Raw genomic sequence first — 20,598 nt, forward strand, 5'->3', positions numbered from 1 at the left:
GGTGGGTTGCGTCCTGGCTTCCGCATCCGGGTCATTCGGGCAGCTGCCTCCTTCCATCCAGAGTAGCCTAAGGGACACGACCTCAGGGGCACCAGCCAGCAGTCTGCATCGGATGGGTGATTGCGACATAGGGGCGTTGAGCAAGGTTGTTGTGATCCAAATATTTTTCAAAATATTTTCAGGAACAAGAAAAGCTAGCACCCCAAGAGAGCAAGACAAGGGCGGGGGGAGAGGATGGAGGTCGAGTTCTCTGAAAGCGGTGGAGGTAAGTGATGCTGGGAGGGGAGGTTTTGATAAGGAGACAGTAGTTGTGGAGTGCTCTCAAAAGGGAAAGAAGACAAACCTCTGAGCCTGCAGAAGGAAAAGGTAAGGACAGTGAGAAGGCTGCTCCGCTTCTGCCCAGGGGCTGGTTTCCCTGACTACCAAATTCTCTCTTTTCTCCAGGTACCCAATCCTGACTCTGGTTCCCTTGTCTACACTTGATCCTTCTTCACAAAGGAGCTGGGAAGGAGGGTCCCTCTCCTAGCAGCACGTCCCTAAGCTATAGGAAAAGTGCCAAGGAAGATGGAATATTGAGAATACCCTGCATTTTTATTTTGCTTAATTGGATTAGTTTTACTCGCAGCCACCTGCAGAGCCTCTTTGATGTAGAGAAAAACATACCTAAGACTTTTCTCCAACTGAATTTCTTCAAGTCATATATATATACTGACACAGAAAGATGTTCATGAAATATTAAGTGGAAAATAATAATAAACAAGTTGCAGAACAAAGTATATAATGTAATGCCCTCTTTGGGAGAATTATTTTCTCTGCAGTTAGACTAATATCTGGAAAGAAAAATAATGATCAACTCGACTGCGTGGGAATGGAGAAGAACTTACACTTTTTATGTTATTCCCTTCCATATTGTTTAATTACTTTAACACTTTTAAAAAATATATCTGTGTAATAACTTTCAGTATATCTTCTGGGCTTTCATTTCCTTCTCTCTAAAGGACTGAGGCTGAGCCACAAGGTCAATTAAAGCTATAAAAGTACAGGATTTGTCTATATCTGACTCTCTGCTAATCCCTGTGGACAAAACAAGGAATATAACGTACAACTGCAGCCCTCAGGGAGTCGAGAAAGAGGGAGGGATGGGGATGAGGGTGGGGTGGGGGGAGTGAGTGCTCCAGGCAGCATGAGAGAAGAAGTGCTCCAGCCCAGGGAAGGATATGAGGGGTTCAGGAGACAGTGTAGGGGCCCCTGCTTGGAGCACAAGGTAGCTCAGAGTGCCTAGAGCAAGATGACGTTGATGGGTGGCTTGGGGCAAGCTGAAATAAACCTTGACTGCCAGGCGTACACGGTTTAGTTTTATTTTGAAGGCAATTTGTGGGTGAGGAAGAGGACACTGAAGATTTTTTAAGGGTCAACAAAATAAAAGCCTTGTGCCTTTGTTCCCTTTCATCTTTCCTGTGGTTTTCTTGTTACCAGATGGGACCCTTCTCATACTGCCTTGGAATATTTACATTTCAGAGGAAACCAGTCAGATGGCCAGGCCTGCAAGAAATGCACAGCACCATCCTTCTCTCCTGGCAGCGAAGTACACAGTGCTGCGTCTTAGAAGGTCCACCATAAAGTGTAAGGATGCTCTGTGTAGGAAACAGTGCTGTGCCAAGGTGAAGACAATCTGTCTGCCTTTGTAACCACATTCATTGTCAGCTCCATGGAACTAATCCAACTGAGTAGGAAGGTATGAACTTACTTTCTCTCCTGAAGATTCATTCTACAGTAAAGGACGAATCCCTTCCCACTTGGAAGGTCTTTGTTTTCTACTCTCCCCAGCTTGAAATAAGTGCTTCTGAAAGTTAAAGTCATGGGCCAGAATGTGTTATAAACTACAGAAAGGCTTTGTAAATGTTAACACTTTGATTTCCTTAAATTTTATCTCACTTGGAATGATTCCCAGTATGAAAAAGATATCTAATTTAGATTAAAAAAATAAATTCTCATTGGATATAGAACTATGTTATCTATATACTCACACACATCAAATGATCAGTGTAAATTCCTACTGTCTTCAATTCCTCCTCTTATTCTCTCCTGAAGCCTGTTGAGACTTTTGCCTTGTCCATTCTTCTAGCACAGATCTTGTCAAGATCACCAATATCTCCCATGTAGCTAAATCTTTAAGTCATTTCTCAGACCTTATATAAATTGACTTATCAACAGCATTCAACATATTTGAGTCCTTATCACTTCCTTGAACCCCCCCGCCCCCATTTGACTTTGAGGAGTCCATATTCTCTTGATTTTTTTCTCCCTCACCAGTCATTCTTTCTGTCTGCTTTGCTAGTTTCTCTTCACATCCCATACCTCCAGATGTTAAAATGCCCGGGGCTCAGAACTCTTTTTTCCCTGCTTCTAAATTCTCACTCTCTTGGTTATCTCATCCATTTCAGTACTTAAATACCATATATATATATATATATATATATATATATATATATATATATATATATATATATATATATATATATATATGCCATATATACCGATTTCGGTAAAGGCCAACACCATCTTTCCAAGTGTTAAGCCAGAGCTTTGGAGTCAATCTGGATTCATGTTTTGTTACCCTCCTCATCCAATTCAATGGCAAATCCTATTGGCTCAAATTTGAGAACACACCCAAAGTCCCTGACTTCTCCCCAGCTGCACCACTATCATCTGATCTGAAACATCATCTCGTGTCAGATTACATCACTCCGTCCTCAAAACTCTCCAGTGGCTCCCCATTTCAGGTAATTTACAACTTCCAAGGCCAAAAAGGATCTTAAACCCTCAGCTCCTATTACTTTGCTGACCTCATTCTTTATTATTTACCCCCTTGCTAATTCCATCCCGTGTCCCACTGGCCTCTTTGTTGCTCTTCAAACCTCCAGGTATGCTCGTGTTTTGGGCTGTGTATTTTTTCCTCTGTCTAGAATTCTTTGTTTCATCTCTACATGGCTTCTTTTCTCATTTGCTTTGAGTCTTTGCTCAAAGACTACCTCTGCAATAAAGCCTCCCCTGACTGTTCTATCTAAAGTTGCAACTCTTTCCGCTCTCTGTCACATGGCCTTATTTTATATTTCTTCATAGCACTGATTGTTATCTCACCTTATGTTTCTATTGATTTGTTTACAGTCTGTGCCCTCCACTAGAATATAAGTTCTATTAGGGCAAAACTTTGTCTTGTTCAGCCCAATGTTTAGAACAGAATCTTATACAAAGGAGGTGCTTGATAAATATCAAGTAAGATTGCCGCTCAGGAATGCCATTTTCTGAAATGAAGATTAAATTGGTGAACTCATAAATGAGGTAAAACCCTCACAAACATATATAGATATATATTTTGAATTCACAGGGAAAAGTTTGCTATGGAGTTGGAAATAAATGAATGAGTAACCTGTGTATTAGACACTGCAGAATAGAGAGATATTTACACAAATTATATTGAAAATTGGGAACCTAAAGAAGATTTTATAAATGTAATGAAGTTTTGAAAACTCAACACTTTTTATTAAAAATTAAAGAATTAAACATCCAAACCATGATCTGTAGTCATAAGAAAACAATGACAATAAAAATATAATATGCAAATGATTTATGATATTATAAAAATGTACCTCTTAATTGGTATAGAAATCCCATTCTAGTTCGGAATAACAACTCTATGGTTACTTCCTTTAGTATTAAATTCATACAATCTAGTAGTTTTCTATGGTATTTTACATGTTTTTATATTATTTTTAAATACCTTCATTTCTTCTTTGGTTTTGGATAAACTGACATTTTAATTAATATAGTCACTAACCTTAGTTTAAAAATTGATCTCAGGAGTAATTTGATTTGCCTTTTTCACACTTTGTTAGGGAAATTCTAAGATGAGACTCATTTATCAAAGTAGATTATTATGAAAACACTGCCCTACACCATCCTTGATTTAAGCATTATTTACTAAACTCTAAATTATTATCTGTATTATCTTTAATACAGGTGTTAAAATATATGCATGAGCAGGGTTTTTTTTAAGTGAGTGGTAGAGCCAAATCTTTGTTATCTCTAAAATAGTACTTTATTTTCCAGTAGAAAATGTTTGTAAGGTATGAGTCTAGACCACTGTACTTCTATTTTTTAAAGTATTTTTGTCAATATATATAATAATAGATTCTTATTTGCAAAACTCTGAAGCCCGATAAAGTAAAGCTACCATGCAATCTATTCAGTTGTTTTCTATGAAAAAACAGTCTTGGATAGTCTACCTTAATGTTAGTTTAAGATGTATATCAGTCAGGTTCCCTTCTAAGAAGTCTGGGCTGATTAGGTAAGGAGTTGGATGGTTCCTGGAAATTGATATAAAATAGCCTGAATGGTTCTGAAAGAGCAGGGTGGATAGAAGGGGCACATTTAGCAGTAATTATGGACCAGATCGCACCTGACTAGAGACCCTTAGGAACGGGGCCCCAGGCTGCTCACATGTCTAGAAATCCCTCATGTTTGCCAACAATGAAATTCAAACTGATATTTTCTCTTGAAAGTTTCTATAGCTAATGTTTGGGGATAGTTTAGAAAATTCTCAAAATGATTTGGTCTGCTTAGTGAAGGTAACTAAGCGTTAGGGATATTACCTGGAGTTACGGACCTGCGGCCATGCAGAAGGGGTATAGATACAGTGACCGTCCTCATGTCCGCTCCCTAACTGGTTCCACTACCATGGAAAATGGAGCAGAGAATGGAAAGGAGAAATCATCTCTCAGAGGCAAGGCTCTCGGCTCATTTTTGTTTTGTCCACTCTGTGATAAAGGACAACACGAATTCCAGCCCCAATGTACTTTTTAATTTCCAGACATCTATTAGTTGGCAATAATCTTCTCTTCTTACAACCAGAATTATGTCTGAAAATGATCTATCGTACATTTATATGGTTAAATATAAAGTCTCATTTTGGATTAATGAAAGTTAGCTTCACAGAATATAATTATCTGATGGAAAAGAAGAAATTATGGTCATTCGAGATCTGAGAATATCAAACTGAGTCTAAGGGTTTCGATCACTATAAAGGAAAACAACGGTAGGTAAGGGGGAAAGAGGAGCAAAAGATAAAGGACCCTAGAGGGTTGCCTTCAACTGATCATTGCTCCTGTGGCTTCTCTGTTCCATTTTCTGTATTAATGTCAGGTCAGGACACATGCTCTGAAGGAAAATAAGGCAGGGCTAGAGGACAGAGGGAGGGGAGAGATGCTGTTTAAACAGAAGGATCGGGGGGGAAGGCTTTTTGCAGAGGTGACATTTGAGCAGAGATCAGATTATAATGAAATAAGGAAGATGCTGCCGCGAAGCCTTCCCTCCAGTGGACGAGCACTTCCGTCGTAAACAATAAAGATGAAACCATATGCAATATATTTTAACTACATTTATACTCATTTATATTTTATTTTATTATATTTTAAATAGAGTGCCTGAATTTGAGCATGAAAACTAGTAAAGGAAAATTGGCTTAAGACAGCCACTGACATTCCTCAAAGAGGTTCATGACTAAAGTGCTTTTTTAAAAAGGTATAAGCAAGTCAGCACGACTAGAACAATCTGAACACTAGTCAACCTGTCATATTGCACCAAAGATGACTTTGCTATTTTCTAAAGGAGGGAGTAATGTCTATTAGTGACTAGGACTTTGATGGAATTAATAGAATGAGACAAAAAAATGTCAAGACATAAAGTTACATACTCCTAGATAAAAGGGCATATTCCTAGATAATATACTTTCATATATTAAGTAGTGTGTGAATATACGCACTAAGCATGTATGTGTCTGTGTATAATTAATAAAAGGATGAATTATAAACACATATTAGATTCTTCTGAGCAAAGCCTAAAGAACCTTTATTGGAATGCTTCCGATAATGAAGAAGGTTGCTGAGTTTGACTTGTATTCTCTTTACAGCACAAAGTGTTCAAAATTAAGTTGTTTATTTGTTTGCATTTCTCTCAGGTAGTCTAACATCTCAGACTGTCAGACAGATACATACCAATACTTCTTCTATTTTTCAAGTGATAAATGGTGTACTGAGGCTTTGAATGCTCCAGCAGGAGCCCTGGTGAAGTCACATCAAGACGTCACTTGGAGCCCTGGTGAAGTCACATCAAGACATCACTTGGAATCTCTTTCTGAAAGTCAAAGTTGTCCTCTGAAAAGATTTTGGTGGAAATTGTGAACCTGAAACACCAAGCAAAATTCTCATTAAAATGTTACAAATCCCAGGTCTCAAAAGGATCAAGTTAAATGTTCCATGCAGATGATATTTTTTAAAACGAAAAAAGAAAACTTAATGTCACTTGTACACAAATCAGGAAATAGTCATCTGGAAAAACTGCCATTTTGGGTGCTGAGAAGAAAGAGGGGTGCACCCCCTCCACTGGGCCTCGGTCCTGGCCGTGAGTTCCGCCAGAGAACTCTGTCAGCTACTTTAAGAAGTCCTTTCCACTGTTGGTCCCTCAGCTTCTCCTTTCTTTTTTCTTTTTTCTTTTTTTTTTTTTTCTGCTACAGAAATAATGTTGATAAGTTAATAGCCCCTGCACTTTTGGACCTGGAAGCAAAGGTAAGCAAGAGACCACAAGCCTGCTTGTCAGAGAAAAAGAAAATAAATCTTTAGAAATACAGGAACATCTCTCTTATGTACCCTCAATCACTTCTATAGACATGAAAAAGGCCTCCAACCAGCAATAATGATAGTTGTCACAAAGTTATTGATAAGAGAATACAGTGACTTAGTATTTGGTGAAAAATTAAGAGTGCAGATTTTAAACAAATTCAGAGCCCAGTTTCCTCTCCTAACCTCTACTCCTGTGCGCCCAAAAAACTATTCAGCATCTCCACTTAGCACGCTGCAGTCAACATCTCCGAAACTGAATTCATCAAAACTCCTTAGCACCACTGTCTACTGGCCATCCGCAGAATCATATTTATCAACCCTCACTGTTCTGTCTCTCACACGCCATGGCTGCCTTTTAGAGAAAGAACTATTGTCATTGAAAATGACAGCGAATACTCCTGGGGAATGCACTAGGCAAAAAGCAACAAAAAGACACACACAGCAGCTTAGAGCTATGAGCATAGGAGAAAAATCTCAAAAAAATAAAGAAATTTTGACATCACTATGCTATAGAACTATAGAAGGGCTGACATAAACAGTGATAAACCTGAGTTGTCCCAGTGCTTGAGTTATACTAGATTTATTTTAAAGTTATAATATATTAAGTATTTCCCTTAAAACAGCAAATTATCCTGTACATTTGAGATTATCTATAACACAAATGATTCATAATTTTTGAGCAGTGTATGCTTGGCATCTAGCTAGGTCCTTTCCATACATTTTTCCAATAATTGTTTTCTCCATCTAGTCTGTTATAAAAGAACTGAGGCCCGGAGCAGTTGAGGCTCTCCTAAAGTGCTCAGCTAGTAGGTGCTCGAGTCAGGATGGAAACGAGGCATTTGATTCCGGAGTGGCACACCTCATGACGATGCTACGTTGCCTCCTTGAACAAAAATGTTGGTAACGGTTTTGAAAATTAAAACATCATAGGCCTGAATTCAGTCTAGAAACTTCATTCTTTAAATGGCATACTACCTGAGAATAAGTATTTATCTGTAAAACTCTACATCATAAAATAACTAGAAGATTTGTATTAATTTTGTGAAGCATTTTTATAATGAGATCTTCAAAGAGAATCTAAAAATAGAGTTTCATTCAGAAGAAAAGCATGGAAACTCTACAGCAGAGAGAGACATTGATTTCTCATAAGACTCATAAGACAGCATTTTCTTTTTTATGAGGGTGAGGCTCTAAATTATTAGGAACCTTTGGGCATTTTCTCCTTTAAGATTGTGCAAATTAATAAAAGGAAACCTCAGCCAAAGCTGGGGTCGGAAGGCCAGTAGTGGGAGCTCTCATGCCCTGCCCACCACTCACCTTCAATTACCCCACCGGGAAGACATCAGTAACTGACTGACCCCAACAGGAAGAGACTACCTTGCCCTCCCAAACAGGAAGCGCAGCTACATTCCTGCCCCAGCAGGAGGAAGGAAGACTTCCTTCTTGCCCAGCAACAAGCCCAGCCAATGGAAAACTCGGCAGCTCAGCCAAAGACAAGCTATCATCACTTGAACTTTTACTTTCCTCCAATGAACTTTCCTTTTTTCCTTGCTGATGATCTCCTTTCCTTGTCCTGCCTTCCTTTTATAAAAGCCTTCCATGCCCTGCAACTCCTCAGAATATCTCTCTGTTTGCCACATGAGATGCTGCCCAATTGATTCATGAATCGTTTACCAAAACCACTTCGATCTTCAGATTTACTCAGTTACTTTTTGTTTTTTAACCAACAGCAGAGAAGTGCTTGTCTTTGCAGTTTTGCTCTTTATGGAGATTCCTGAGATATAACCATAGATGACAAACTCTTGGTCAAAACTGTCCTCTCAAGGTCGATAATCTCCAATTTCTCTTGCCAAAACTTGCAACTTCACGTATTACATCATTTTATTTGTATATGGAGAACACCGACCTGTCAAAAAACCTTGACCTGTCCATGTGTGACCAGCAAATTCCCTCAGTGTCAATGAACCTTTTCGAGGCGTATCTGACTGTTAGAAGAAAAATAAAATGAGGGATGAGTTTTATTGTTTCAAATATTTTTAAAAATGAAAGTTATGGTTAACAGAGAACCGACCCGAGATGTATGGGTTGTGCTGGGCTTGAAAACTGTTCCGTGGCCAGAGATCTTTCTTGAAGGGGTGATCGTTCTACACAGACAGGTACTGCGCTCAACACATGGTTTTGTGGATGCCTTCCTCTGAACTAAATGAAGGATGATATGCTCTTGTTTAAAATAAATGCAATCCTTAAAAAGACAAAAGAAAATCTATATATGCTTCAATCAGTCACTCGTTTATCATTCATTCACTCGCTTATTTGAAAACTTTTATTTAGATATTGCTAAGTATAAGGTCCACTAAACACACATATCAATTTAATTATGTAATTGTAGTTTTTAACCCGGTAAAGTGGTAGGGCCTTAATAAGTAAATATGGATTAAAAACCTTAACCGCATAAAATTCTTAATATTAAACTATGATAGAAATGTTATTCTGCATTTGTGAAGCATCTGACTTTTTTTAAATGTGATATTTGACTGCTTTTAGGATTCCACTCTAAGCCACAATATTCTAAAGTTAAATATTAAAGCTTTGCAACTCTTGCCTTCTGAGAATGAGTTTTACTGTTATATTCAAGGAGGCAGAAGGAATGCGAGAGAAAGCCCTGCCTCAGCTGGTTTTTCTCTCTCTAGGCTTTATGTTCTCACACTTGGGGGTGTTTTATAAAATAGACACAAGTTACTTGTATTGGAGTGAAGTGAGCAGTCATTATAAATCTGGGGGAAATCTGGTTAGGCTTTCTACCAGCAGCATACCTTCCCCAGACTTTTCTGTGGTTGCTTGGCTGAGTTGAGCTTGGGTGAAGAAGACATTGCACCTACATTCCAGTGAACATGGCAAAGATTAACTGTAAAAATGAGAGCTAGGAAAAATGGCAGGGTATGTTACTGTGTTCTTAATCTATGCCAGGCAATATTTAACATCTATAAATTCATTTAATCCTTATAACAATTCTTTGAGGTAGGAATCATTATTGCCCTTTTATAAGTGAGAAAATTCAGGCTCAGGGAGATTAATTGGAAGCAAATCATATAAAGAGTTTGTGTGGCAGGATTCAAACACAGATCTGCCTGTCCCCTGACGTAATCTTCATGCTATTTTCTTCACTACACCATCTTGACCATCAGATATTGCCTTGACACCTGGACTTTCTGATTTAGTTCGGGCCGTGTTTTTATTTCACAAAATATTGAATTAATCCTCCCACCTCCTATAAATTCTCACAAGCCAGTTACTTTCAAGAAACAGATCATGGAGACATTTTATGCTACCGTGTTCATGTGGAAGTGTCCAAATTATGTTTGTTTGTTTTCCAACAAACAATGTAAATGGTGCACTTAAATATTAAGAAATCTGTCTTACAGAAACAGGGCGCGATCCGGGAACTGCCATATTCTGCTCCCCAGTCTCTGAGCCTATTGGTGGCAACCTGCTCCTTGAGGTCTGAACTGGTGGGGAGGCCGTGCGGTCCACGCCAGTTTGCCTGTAAACACAACAACATGATCTGAGTACCCAGGTACAGAGACGGACGGACCTTACCGCGAAGCTATTAATCACAACCTTCCTCCCAAAGGAAATGCCAAGTAGGATGAGCTGAGTTTCTGGAAGATGGGCGGGGGACTGAGTCCCAGCCCCAGTCACCTCTGTGTTTAGTAAAGACTGTGAGCCTGTATTCACTGAGTGCTCAGCTATGCTAGCCCCTGCGCAGAACACGGAAGTTTTTGAAGATCTAGTTCCTCTCCTTAAGAAGATTACAAAGTATTGAAAGCAAATCAAGTAATTAGATTACAATGCAGTGCAGTTGATATAATATAGTGCTACGGTGTCTGGTTCTGAATACAAGCACTGTAGAAATTTAGGGAATAGAGCAATCAATGAAGGATAAAATTAATTCTCAATGTGCAGGGCCTAGATGAGGAAAACCACAAAAATTTATGTAAGGTCATAAAAGGCAAAATATGCTCTCTGATGGGAAAACTATGTTTTGTGAAAATGTCAATTATTCCTACATTTTTAATAGATTTAATGCTATGAGGTCCAATGTGATACTTTTTTTAAAATTTGACAACCAGATTGTAAAATTTATTTGTCAACATGGGTGAGTAATTTCAACAAAGGAAGAGTAATGATGATAAAAGACCTTCCCTACCACATATTAACACTGAAAAATTAAATTGTCTAATTTGTGCACAAGAATAGAGATGGATATTCTAGAAACAGATTCTAATTCATTTATTTATTAATAATTAATTCATGAAAATTAAAATATGACAATTTTTGACTCATCAAGCTTTAAAATATACATACTAACTAAAGTTTACAGGCTGCAAGGAAAAAGTCTTGTGTATTGCTAGTGGGTCTATAAGTTGGTAGAACCATTCTTAGAAGAACTTTGGAAAAATATTTCAAGAGCCTTAAAAATATCCATAACCTTTGACCTGGTAGCTTTACTTCTAGGACTCACCACTGGGAAACAGTTTAAAGACATCCTTACTAAAATTTATGTAAGCTAATGTTCACTGTACAATATAATAGTGAAAATATAGAAGAAATGAAAATTTTCAGTAATAGGGCAACGCAGTAAATTATTATATACCCACATAATTATATTTTAGTCGTTAAAATCATGCTTTCAAAAATATCTGATAACATGGAAAATATGAATAATGTTAAGTGAAGAGTATATGAAAAGGAGCTACATTATAAAATAGTAAGATAATGTTAGTATTAGAAAAACGATAATGGAAAGAAAAGAAGAAATTTAATCATAGACAAAACTAGTAGTAAATTTACCAACAGTTGTCATTTTTATATTTCTATGTGTTGAGCATACAGGGGATCTTTGATTTCTACTTATATTTTTGGTACTGTCCTAATGGTCCCTGGTGAACTTGTAGTACTTTGATAATTAGAAAAAAATGGTATTTTAATCAAAAGGAAAGACAGAGCATGAACAAAATCACAGAAGTAAGACTATGCATAGCTGGTATGTTTGTGGGTCAGAGAGGAGATAATGCTGACCAGAAGCAAGGTGGGTGATGAGAAGTAACGGAAAGCAGGTGCCATAATCAAAGATGTGATGTTGCCCCCAAAGGGCAAATGTTGGCTCTTGGTGGGACAACAAAAATCTTATTCTTTTTATGTGTAAAACACAGATATTAAAAATAGTACAAAACTCTACACTATATTAAAATTTCACAGGTGGGGGAGGAATTAGGAAAGATACTCTAAAAGGGCTTCTTGGCATGGCAATAATTTTTAAAACGTTGAAAAACATGGATCTACAAATAGGGAGAGGCCAGGACAAGACAGGAAGGGAATGTACAGCTGGAGGTGTCTGAATTTATTTCAATAAAAAATAGAAAAGGATTTTGATGAAAGCCTGACAGTGGAGCCCGGGTGGGCTGGGAGGAAGAGGAGAGAGCCAGTAATGTGCTATTGACACGGCAGAGGATGACGAAGAGGGTCCCAGGTGGCCAAAGTGACATGGAGGAGGGAGTGAGATCTCGAAAGAATTAACAGAGCAGACTCAAATAAAGCTGGAAAGAGCACTTCCGACTAGTGAAAGAAACGCTGACTTATCATAAAGCTGTAAGGGGTGCTGTGGAATGCATCTCGAAGGAGTCCAGTCACTCGTTAAGCATTGGCAGCTGCTTACACATCCCCCCCCGCACAGGGACCTAGATGCGGTCCCTGTAATAACTGCCTCCCGGGCTGCAGGAAGCCTGGTGGCCCGGTGGTCCAGGGACTGGTCTCCAAAGCCAGGCAGCACTGTGGGGGAGTCCCAGCTCTGCCTCTCCCTCGTGGGATGATCTTTGGCCAGTTATTCAACTTCTTTCAGCCTCTGTTTCCTCACCTTAGATTTGGGATAATGTGAGTACCAACTCAAAGGTTTGTGGTAGGTCACAAATAAGACAATAAATGTGATTCATTTAGCTAGTGCTGGGAACATGAAAGCAGTCAACAAACACTGGCTGTTGTTAACATAAGTATTGCCTCACACTTGAGTGAGTGAGAAAACTGGAAAGCTCCTTCGTAATTCTACAATAAAGGAAGAGACAAATTCCTTTCTAATAAGGCAATGATTTGGTGTTGATTCCTAAGGTCAAAAGCTTTTCTGAAATTCCCTACACAGAATGAAACTCACCCTTCAAGATAAATAAAAACTAATGGGTATATGTCCCTTTTATTTTAACAGCATCTTATGTACATCAGTTTTTACACCTCACAATGAAAGTATTAATTATGTATATATAAAAGCATTAGCTAATGATTAGTTTTACAGACTCAGCCATTGAAACCCATCTAAGACCCTCTCCATTAAGAGTTTCATTGCGGGGCTTCCCTGGTGGCGCAGTGGTTGAGAATCTGCCTGCCAATGCAGGGGACACGGGTTCGAGCCCTGGTCCGGGAAGATCCCACATGCCACGGAGCAACTGGGCCCGTGAGCCACAACTACTGAGCCGGCGCGTCTGGAGCCTGTGCTCCGCAACAAGAGAGGCCGCGATAGTGAGAGGCCCACGCACCGCGATGAAGAGTGGCCCCCGCTTGCCACAACTAGAGAAAGCCCTGGCACAGAAACGAAGACCCAACACAGCCAAAAATATAAATAAAATAAATAAATAAATTTAAATTAAAAAAAAAAAAAAAAAGAGTTTCATTGCGCTTAGCTGCCTGTGCTGTAGATATATGACTTGACTTTATATTCTAGTATCTAGCTAAGTATACTACTGGAGCAAATTCATGTTAAATATCCAAATAATGAACTACTTAGAAAACTGTCCACATAAGATTTGACAGGGGATGCTTTGTCCGGAATAAACCATAGACCCTAATTGACAAGCATCTCTGTCCTCCGTGACCTTTGTTTCACCACCAGAGAAACAAGACTTACAGTTTTGTTCCCCTAAGAACTTCATCACTGTACACACTGGGGATTTTTACTCTCTGTGATTCTGAGGTAAGAGAAGGCAGCCTCGTGTATGCCAGTGTTTTCTTTGCAGAAGTCTGTAGCCCGTGAGCATCCAAGATCCGTGCCAGCCGGTGGGGGGCCGAGGAAAGAGCACCGGCCCCTACACCCAGTGATTTGTCCTCTTGCTCACCCCTGCGGGAGGGAAGTCAAGTTCATTACTCAGATGTAAGCTCTACGCATTTGCCCTTTACTAGACTTTGTCTAGAACATGGCCTGGCACATAGAACTTAGTCCTATTTGTTGAATGAATGGACAGACCAGCATTTCCAGTTCAATTTTAGTTTCAGTGAAGGATCATCGACAGGGGGAAAAGATCTCATTGTTTTAAGTCTCTCATTGTTTGTAATCAAACCATATAGCCCACAAGATTAAGAATTCACAGCTGCAGTCCCCTTTTCTTATCGGCCCTGACCTAGCAGGAATTGTTTTGTGGTTGTCATTAGAACAGGGTGTTTTCACTCTTACACATTTCTGTATGTGCTCAGACACACCTGGAGCATGGGATTAAATGCAATTCTTATCATCTTGTCCTCTGTGGTCTTTAATGGTCCAGTGTGTCCAGCGCAGGGAAGAGGCTGGGTGATTATTTTTTATACATACTGTGTTCTATCTGCAGAATAGGTAGGTCTCTGCTGAAGTGGTTTTGCTTGAATTGTCATCACACCATTCAAGTCACTATAAAAATTATTGGAGAAGCGGTGAATCTGAGGAAAGTGAAAACAATAAAAATTAAACAGCACCCAGAGCCATTGCAATTACTGACGCCTGTCAGGAACCCGCAGGGAACAAAGGGCAGCCTCAAACTGGCTAATTTGAGGTGCATTTAATATAGGGACTATACTTTCTAAAGACGCGTGAAGAGAAATGAATAAGGAATGACCAATTCCCCAAGGCTTGTTAACAGTAGGGACACATTACCACACCTAGGCTCAGAGCAGCAAGAAGTGAGGGAGAGGTTTCTGCAATCTGGACAGGGTAGCTGATGGAGAAATGCCACCAACCCACTGTGACCCGGTAGAAGGGCCAGGAGGAAACAAGCCAGGCCTCATTCTCCTCCATGCTCTGAGCTCCCAAAAGCTGCAGGGCAGGGAACCCTCTGTTCATTCGCTGTATGTTCACCTTCACCAGGGTGAAGAGGGTAGACAGAGAGTCTGGAGAAGCAAAGAAAAGGTGTCCCAGCTCCCACTGGTCAGCTTGCCTGGCACCTCTCCTCCGACCCAACCCTTCACAGCTCACCCCAGTGAGCTTCCCGGACCAGCTCCAGAGCCTGGGAAAACCTGAGACCAGAGTCTGAAAGGCTTGCATTTGAATCCCAGTTCTCAGTGGCCCCTGCTTGGTCATCTTGGAAAGATTTTTAACTTCCTACTCTTTACTCTGGGGATAATGATTCCTACTTCATAGAGTTATTAGGAGAATTCAATTCGATAACCTTGGTGAAAGCATGAAGTGAGGGCTAAATAATTATTAATTTCCAATTCCATCCCGTAATATGACCAACTAGGATTTAAAATAATATATAGCTTCAGGCAAACAGGATTTCTGAAACTAGAATTATAGTTCGAGAAAAATGTGGCAACCCTTATCACATTTTCCTCATATTGAATATATATAAAAGTAAATGTTAGAGGAATAAATTAAGACCTATTGTGATTATCACTAAAATGCTTTGACTCTTTCAAAATAAACTCTACTAGTATTTTATTTTTACTTTAAACTTTGTTGCCCATTCACTTTCCTTTAACTTTTATCCAAATGCAAACAACAAAATAGCCGTAAAAAGCATTTTGAAAAACCATAAAAAACTGTAAACACAACAAAATATCCATTAAAAAAAAATCCTTAGATTTTAAAATCTCCATATTTCTCAAGTGTATTTATATCGCCTGATAGTTAAAGGTTCTCCTCTATGTTGTCATCAACTGTTCCTTTATATGCGATTCATACTTCATATTTTAATATGAAAAGTGGGCAATACTGTTGAGCCTGTCAGAGCACTTTAAAGAGACCAAAAAGTTCATTAAACTGGTAGCAATTCCAAAAGTTTCTTTTGAACAGCACGAACAAAGACTAATTGTAAAGCCCTTAAACTAGAGGGTAAAACAATCCTATTAGATATTTCTGTTTTAATCCACTGCTCCGTGAACCTCAGGCCCTATTGCTCCTATGCTGGGTGCATATTTTTGTCTCTGCCTTGTCAGCCTCCCTTTTCTTTTTCAGCTTAATAAATCTTGCCTGTCATTTAGGATTTAGTTCATGTATTACTCTACTTTATGAAGGGTATGCTATTTTCCCTCTGAACCCCACAGCATTTATAAGCTAAAAGACATCTAATTACAATATATAATATAATAAAATATATGATCTATAATTAGCATCTGATTATAATAATCAAAGCTAACACTTAGTCTGCTCTATGCCACACACTGTACTAAATATCTTATCTCCTTTAATTCTCACAGCTTCCTATTTCATAGATCCCGTAGATAATGGAACAGGCTTTGGAAGAAAGGGGCAGATTCAAGATCACAGAGTCAATAGCTTGTGACATTGGACTCCAAAGTTGTAGTCTATATCCAAAGCTCAAACTCTCATCCACTCTAAACATATCTTCTAGGTTGCCTCTTTGTGTGTGGGTGTGTGTGTGTGTGTGTGTGTGTGTGTGTGTATGTAGTATTGTTTGGTATGGCTTGACTCCCTCCAACTAACTTGTACGGACCAGGAATCCTGTCTTATCTTTTTTCTGCTTCCCCACAGCAGACGGGCTGTGCAAACATAAAGTCCAAACTCCTTAGCACTCCTGAAGGTCTCCCATAAGCAAGCTCATCCTTTCCAGCCTCACCTTCCACTAGATCTGTTTTTTTCTTTTAATTATTTTATTTATTTATGTTTGGCTGTGTTGGGTGTTTGTTGCTGTGCACGGGCTTTCTCTAGTTGCGGCGAGCGGGGCTACTCTTCGTTGCGGTGCACAGGCTTCTCATTGTGGTGGCTTCTCTTGTTGCGGAGCATGGGCTCTAGGAGCACGGGCTTCAGTAGTTGTGGCTCGCGGGCTCTAGAGCACAGACTCAGTAGTTGTGGCGCACAGGCTTAGTTGCTCTGTGGTGTGTGGGATCTTCCCGGACCAGGGCTCAAACCTGTGTCTCCTGCATTGGCATGCGGATTCTTAACCACTGCGCCACCAGGGAAGCCCCTCCACTAGATCTTTGAATAGGGACACAATTCAAGAAAAATTTATTGACTTCCCAGTATATGCCTGTGTTAGGAGCTCTCACATATTTATATGACTTTATCCTCACAACAATCCCTTGCACAACATATTATTACCCTCGTTCTATAGATAAAGAAACTGAAGTTTAGAAAAGTTAAACAACATGTCCAAGATAATTCCCCTCATAGGTCTCTTGATTCCAAACGCCCTGGTCTTGCCACAGTGGCTCTGCTTGTCCCAGCATCCCATCCTCTAAGCCTCAGTCCAATCACTGCTCCCCTCCCTCACTCCTCCATGTGGGTCTGAATTGACCCACTCAGAATTCCTATCCAGGAAAGCCTACTCATTTCTTCATGTTTCTGTTCAAATTTCACCTCCAACCAAAAAGATAAAGCCTCACTCCAGGCAGAATAAATCATTTTCTCCCTGCTTCTCCTACAACTCCTTTTTGCACAACGCTCACAGAAGACTTTGCATCTGACCTGTATCATACTCTTCACTTTACTAGGTCAGGGAATATGCTGTGTTCATCTTTACATCTCCTTAAAACACCTAATACAGTTCACTTAATACAAACTCAATGTTGAATGAACCTAACGTATACTCATTGATCGAGTCTTTTATCACTTTGGTGGGAGGACAGGAGAACATCTGTAACCTTCAAATTGGCTAGAACTATCGGGGGAAAGCATTTTTTTTCTTTAAAAATACGGAAACAGCTCTACAGTTCAAAGCAGGTGGAAAGTCTCAAATCTGAGTGTCCCTACTCTATCAGAGAATCTGGCGATTCTATTCAACTCCATGAAATAATTATTTTTAAATTTTAGTCTTATTGGCCAACAGACCCAAATATCTTGATAACAGAATTTAATAGAATGGCACTCTTGACAAACTGAGGCCAGAGATATAAAGATTGAAGGAAAGAGAGAGAGAGTGGAAAAGCATATACCTGAGGAGGGTTAAGATGAGAAGCCAGGATTACACTTCGAGTTTCAGAACTTCTGGACGGGGGAACACTGGACACATCAGCATTAATACAGGAAATGACCAGAGGTGGAGATTTATTCTCAGCTACTTTCAATTTTTCTTTCTGTTTTTTTCCTTCTGTGCCAAAGAAAAATCAATATTATTAAGAAAAATACTATCAAATACATGTACTTAAAATCCCCTGTTCAAAGAGAATATTTGTTCTTGAGATACCATGAGTTGAGTCTGCTGTGGCTGCTGAACCTTCCTATAGAGAGGACAGACCCCACAGAGCAATGGGCTGACGCTTTTCCAAGAGCATCTAATGAAATGACTATCATTTCAGTGGTACGTAGAAAAATCGGGATTATACACTGGGGCAAGAAGGATTCTTGGTATTTTATAATATCCCAATTAATCCCTTTGATTGGAAAAAGTAACATTTAATTAAGTAAATTTAATTAAGTACAATTTAATTATTAATATTTAATGATTATACAAATTGGTTAACACTAGTCACTATTGTCCACCACTGACATTTCCATAATTTGTTTCTGCTCAGTTTCAAGTAGTTTAGAGAACATTTTATACAGGTAAATGAAGTGATTAATAAATTAGCTTTGTTTACATTTTATTTTATAAATAATGTCATCTATAATTAAAAAACGATATCCCATTATTAGAGATTAGTTAGGTAATTTTTTAAACCAGAATTTAAAAAGTGACTTGTAGCTTCTTTCTTGTGTATTTCTGTGTTTTTTTTTAGGAATGCCTCTACCTTATTATTTTTTTTTTTTTAAAGAAATTCACGTTCTTTTATTTATTTACTTATTTATTTATGACTGTGTTGAGTCTTCGTTTCTGTGCGAGGGCTTTCTCTAGTTGCGGCAAGTGGGGACCACTCTTCATTGCGGTGCGCGGGCCTCTCACCATCGCGGCCTCTCTTGTTGCGGAGCACAGGCTCCAGACGCACAGGCTCAGTAATTGTGGCTCACGGGCCCAGTTGCTCCGTGGCAAGTGGGATCTTCCCAGACCAGGGCTCGAACCCGTGTCCCCTGCATTGGCAGGCAGATTCTCAACCACTGCGCCACCAGGGAAGCCCCCTCTACCTTATTTTTATAGCTCAAAAAACGAGAATGTCCTTTTTGAAGTGATTAAAGCTCACTTGTGAATAAAGGCAGAAAACCCAACTTCCCTTCTCACCCCAGTCAGGTCCTAGATTTGGCCAAACTGGTGGGGCAGAAAGCTGAGGACAGGAGTTATTTTTTCTTTTCATTAGGTCAACTTCTACCAATTAAGTACCTGTGAGTGTAATTTCCCAGTTTTTTCTAATCAGCTTTTCCAGTATTTCCACCACAGCTGTCCAGACGTGATCAAACACTTCTGCAGCCACTGCGTCTCTGACACAGTCATGCGGGGATACAGGAGGAAGTCCATGCTTATGCCACGTCCTGTGATGATGAGCTGGGTTTTGTTCAAGACAGTCCTCGTCACTAAGGACAAAACCCATTCTCATTACTAAAGTATCAAAGGTTGAAGTTCAAATAATGCCACCTATCTATCTATCCAACATGCACGCATATATATACATCATACATATATAAATAAACCCAACATTCTTTGTTAAACAGCACTTTGCTATGTTTTAATGTAACAGCTTTCAATCAGGAGGCAAATGTTTATTAGGCAATACTGATAGCTTTTGTATAAGAACCAAATAGGCATTTAGTGTAGAGACTGGACTTTCCCCTTTGCCCCCCTGGGTGGCCGGGTATAGGGCACCTGGAGCCCCGGGGGACAAAGGCCACTAGTTGCCTTTCCACTTTCGACAACATGCTGAGCACAATTCTTGTTTTCTGTCTGAGCCACGTTGTCAGTAAGAAAGGGAAACGCTGCTCTAGCATATCCACATCCTGCCAGGAATCTAAAAGCTTTGGGGAGCACGTTACTCTCAAAAGGATGGAAAAATCTTTTGGATAAGTGAAAAATGCACAAAACACTAAATGAGCATATAATCAAACTACATGCCCAATAAATATTATTGTACTAAGTCAATGTCAAATAAAATTCTATTTACTCTTCTTTTCTGTCAAAAGCGAAATACTCTTCAATCTTTCCATCCACATCATAAACCTCTTCTTCCAGGGATGAACATGCCGTGAGGTCTGCAACCCCTGTGCCAACAGGACCTGGCAGGGTGAGGGCTGAGAGTGCGGCCGGGACAATTTGAGAGCCGGAGATGCACAGCCTATGGGGAAAATAAGATTCTCTGTGAGGGCTTGCAGAACGTCAACAATACGATGTCTACATGATCATGGTGGGTCTTTAAATTATCCATAAAGCCACAGAATCCCAAATTTTAAAAATCACTAAATATTGCATTTGACAAAAGTCGTACACTTAAAAGCAACATTTTGGCTCAGGCATCATTCAAATTTTTAAGGGCTTCTTAAAAGTCTAAATTATTCTACAAGTTTGTATTCTCTTTGCTGTAATGAAGGGATATCATGGCACAGTCCCAAATATGTGTGAATGGCATAGAGGGATTTACCAAAATCTGTTAGTGAGCAAAAGAAAACGGAAGAGAGCTTTATTTATTCTGCTACTGCCCTGTGGCTTAGGATCCGTCACAATAAAGCAGTTTTTGATTTTGCATCTAGGCTGCCTTTCAGAGTCTTTGAAACAGTTTAAAAGTTAACCCCCTTGATATTTGTATTACA

General features: G+C 39.4%; 2 protein-coding genes across 4 annotated transcripts in view; one reads left to right on the forward strand and one right to left on the reverse strand.

Annotated features, from left to right (window-relative positions):
- LOC309651646 (uncharacterized protein) overlaps positions 1-2,006 on the forward strand; it is a 105,623-nt gene extending 103,617 nt beyond the window's left edge. The window contains exons 1-2 of one of the 3 annotated variants that reach the window (XR_014258273.1): positions 101-265; positions 1,477-2,006. The gene's annotated coding sequence lies outside the window, so the exon portion shown is untranslated. Of the gene's footprint in view, positions 1-100; positions 266-444; positions 1,041-1,476 lie in introns of those variants that run through there. The other 2 variants (XR_014258274.1, XM_082444545.1) reach the window with 2 other exon arrangements.
- A 4,139-nt stretch (positions 2,007-6,145) lies between these two features.
- The window catches only part of FAM149A (family with sequence similarity 149 member A), a 38,268-nt gene continuing 23,815 nt past the window's right edge, over positions 6,146-20,598 (reverse strand). Inside the window, 10 exon segments of the mRNA XM_082444493.1 lie at positions 6,146-6,241; positions 8,584-8,662; positions 8,749-8,772; positions 8,778-8,876; positions 10,098-10,218; positions 13,630-13,839; positions 14,308-14,411; positions 17,862-18,016; positions 19,181-19,371; positions 19,956-20,126. Of these exon segments, the coding sequence (XP_082300619.1) occupies positions 6,168-6,241; positions 8,584-8,662; positions 8,749-8,772; positions 8,778-8,876; positions 10,098-10,218; positions 13,630-13,839; positions 14,308-14,411; positions 17,862-18,016; positions 19,181-19,371; positions 19,956-20,126 (1,228 nt within the window). The 3' untranslated portion in view covers positions 6,146-6,167.

Source organism: Balaenoptera physalus (assembly GCF_965194825.1).
Source record: "Balaenoptera physalus genome assembly, chromosome: 21".
In the NCBI taxonomy this organism is placed as follows: Eukaryota; Metazoa; Chordata; class Mammalia; order Artiodactyla; family Balaenopteridae; genus Balaenoptera; species Balaenoptera physalus.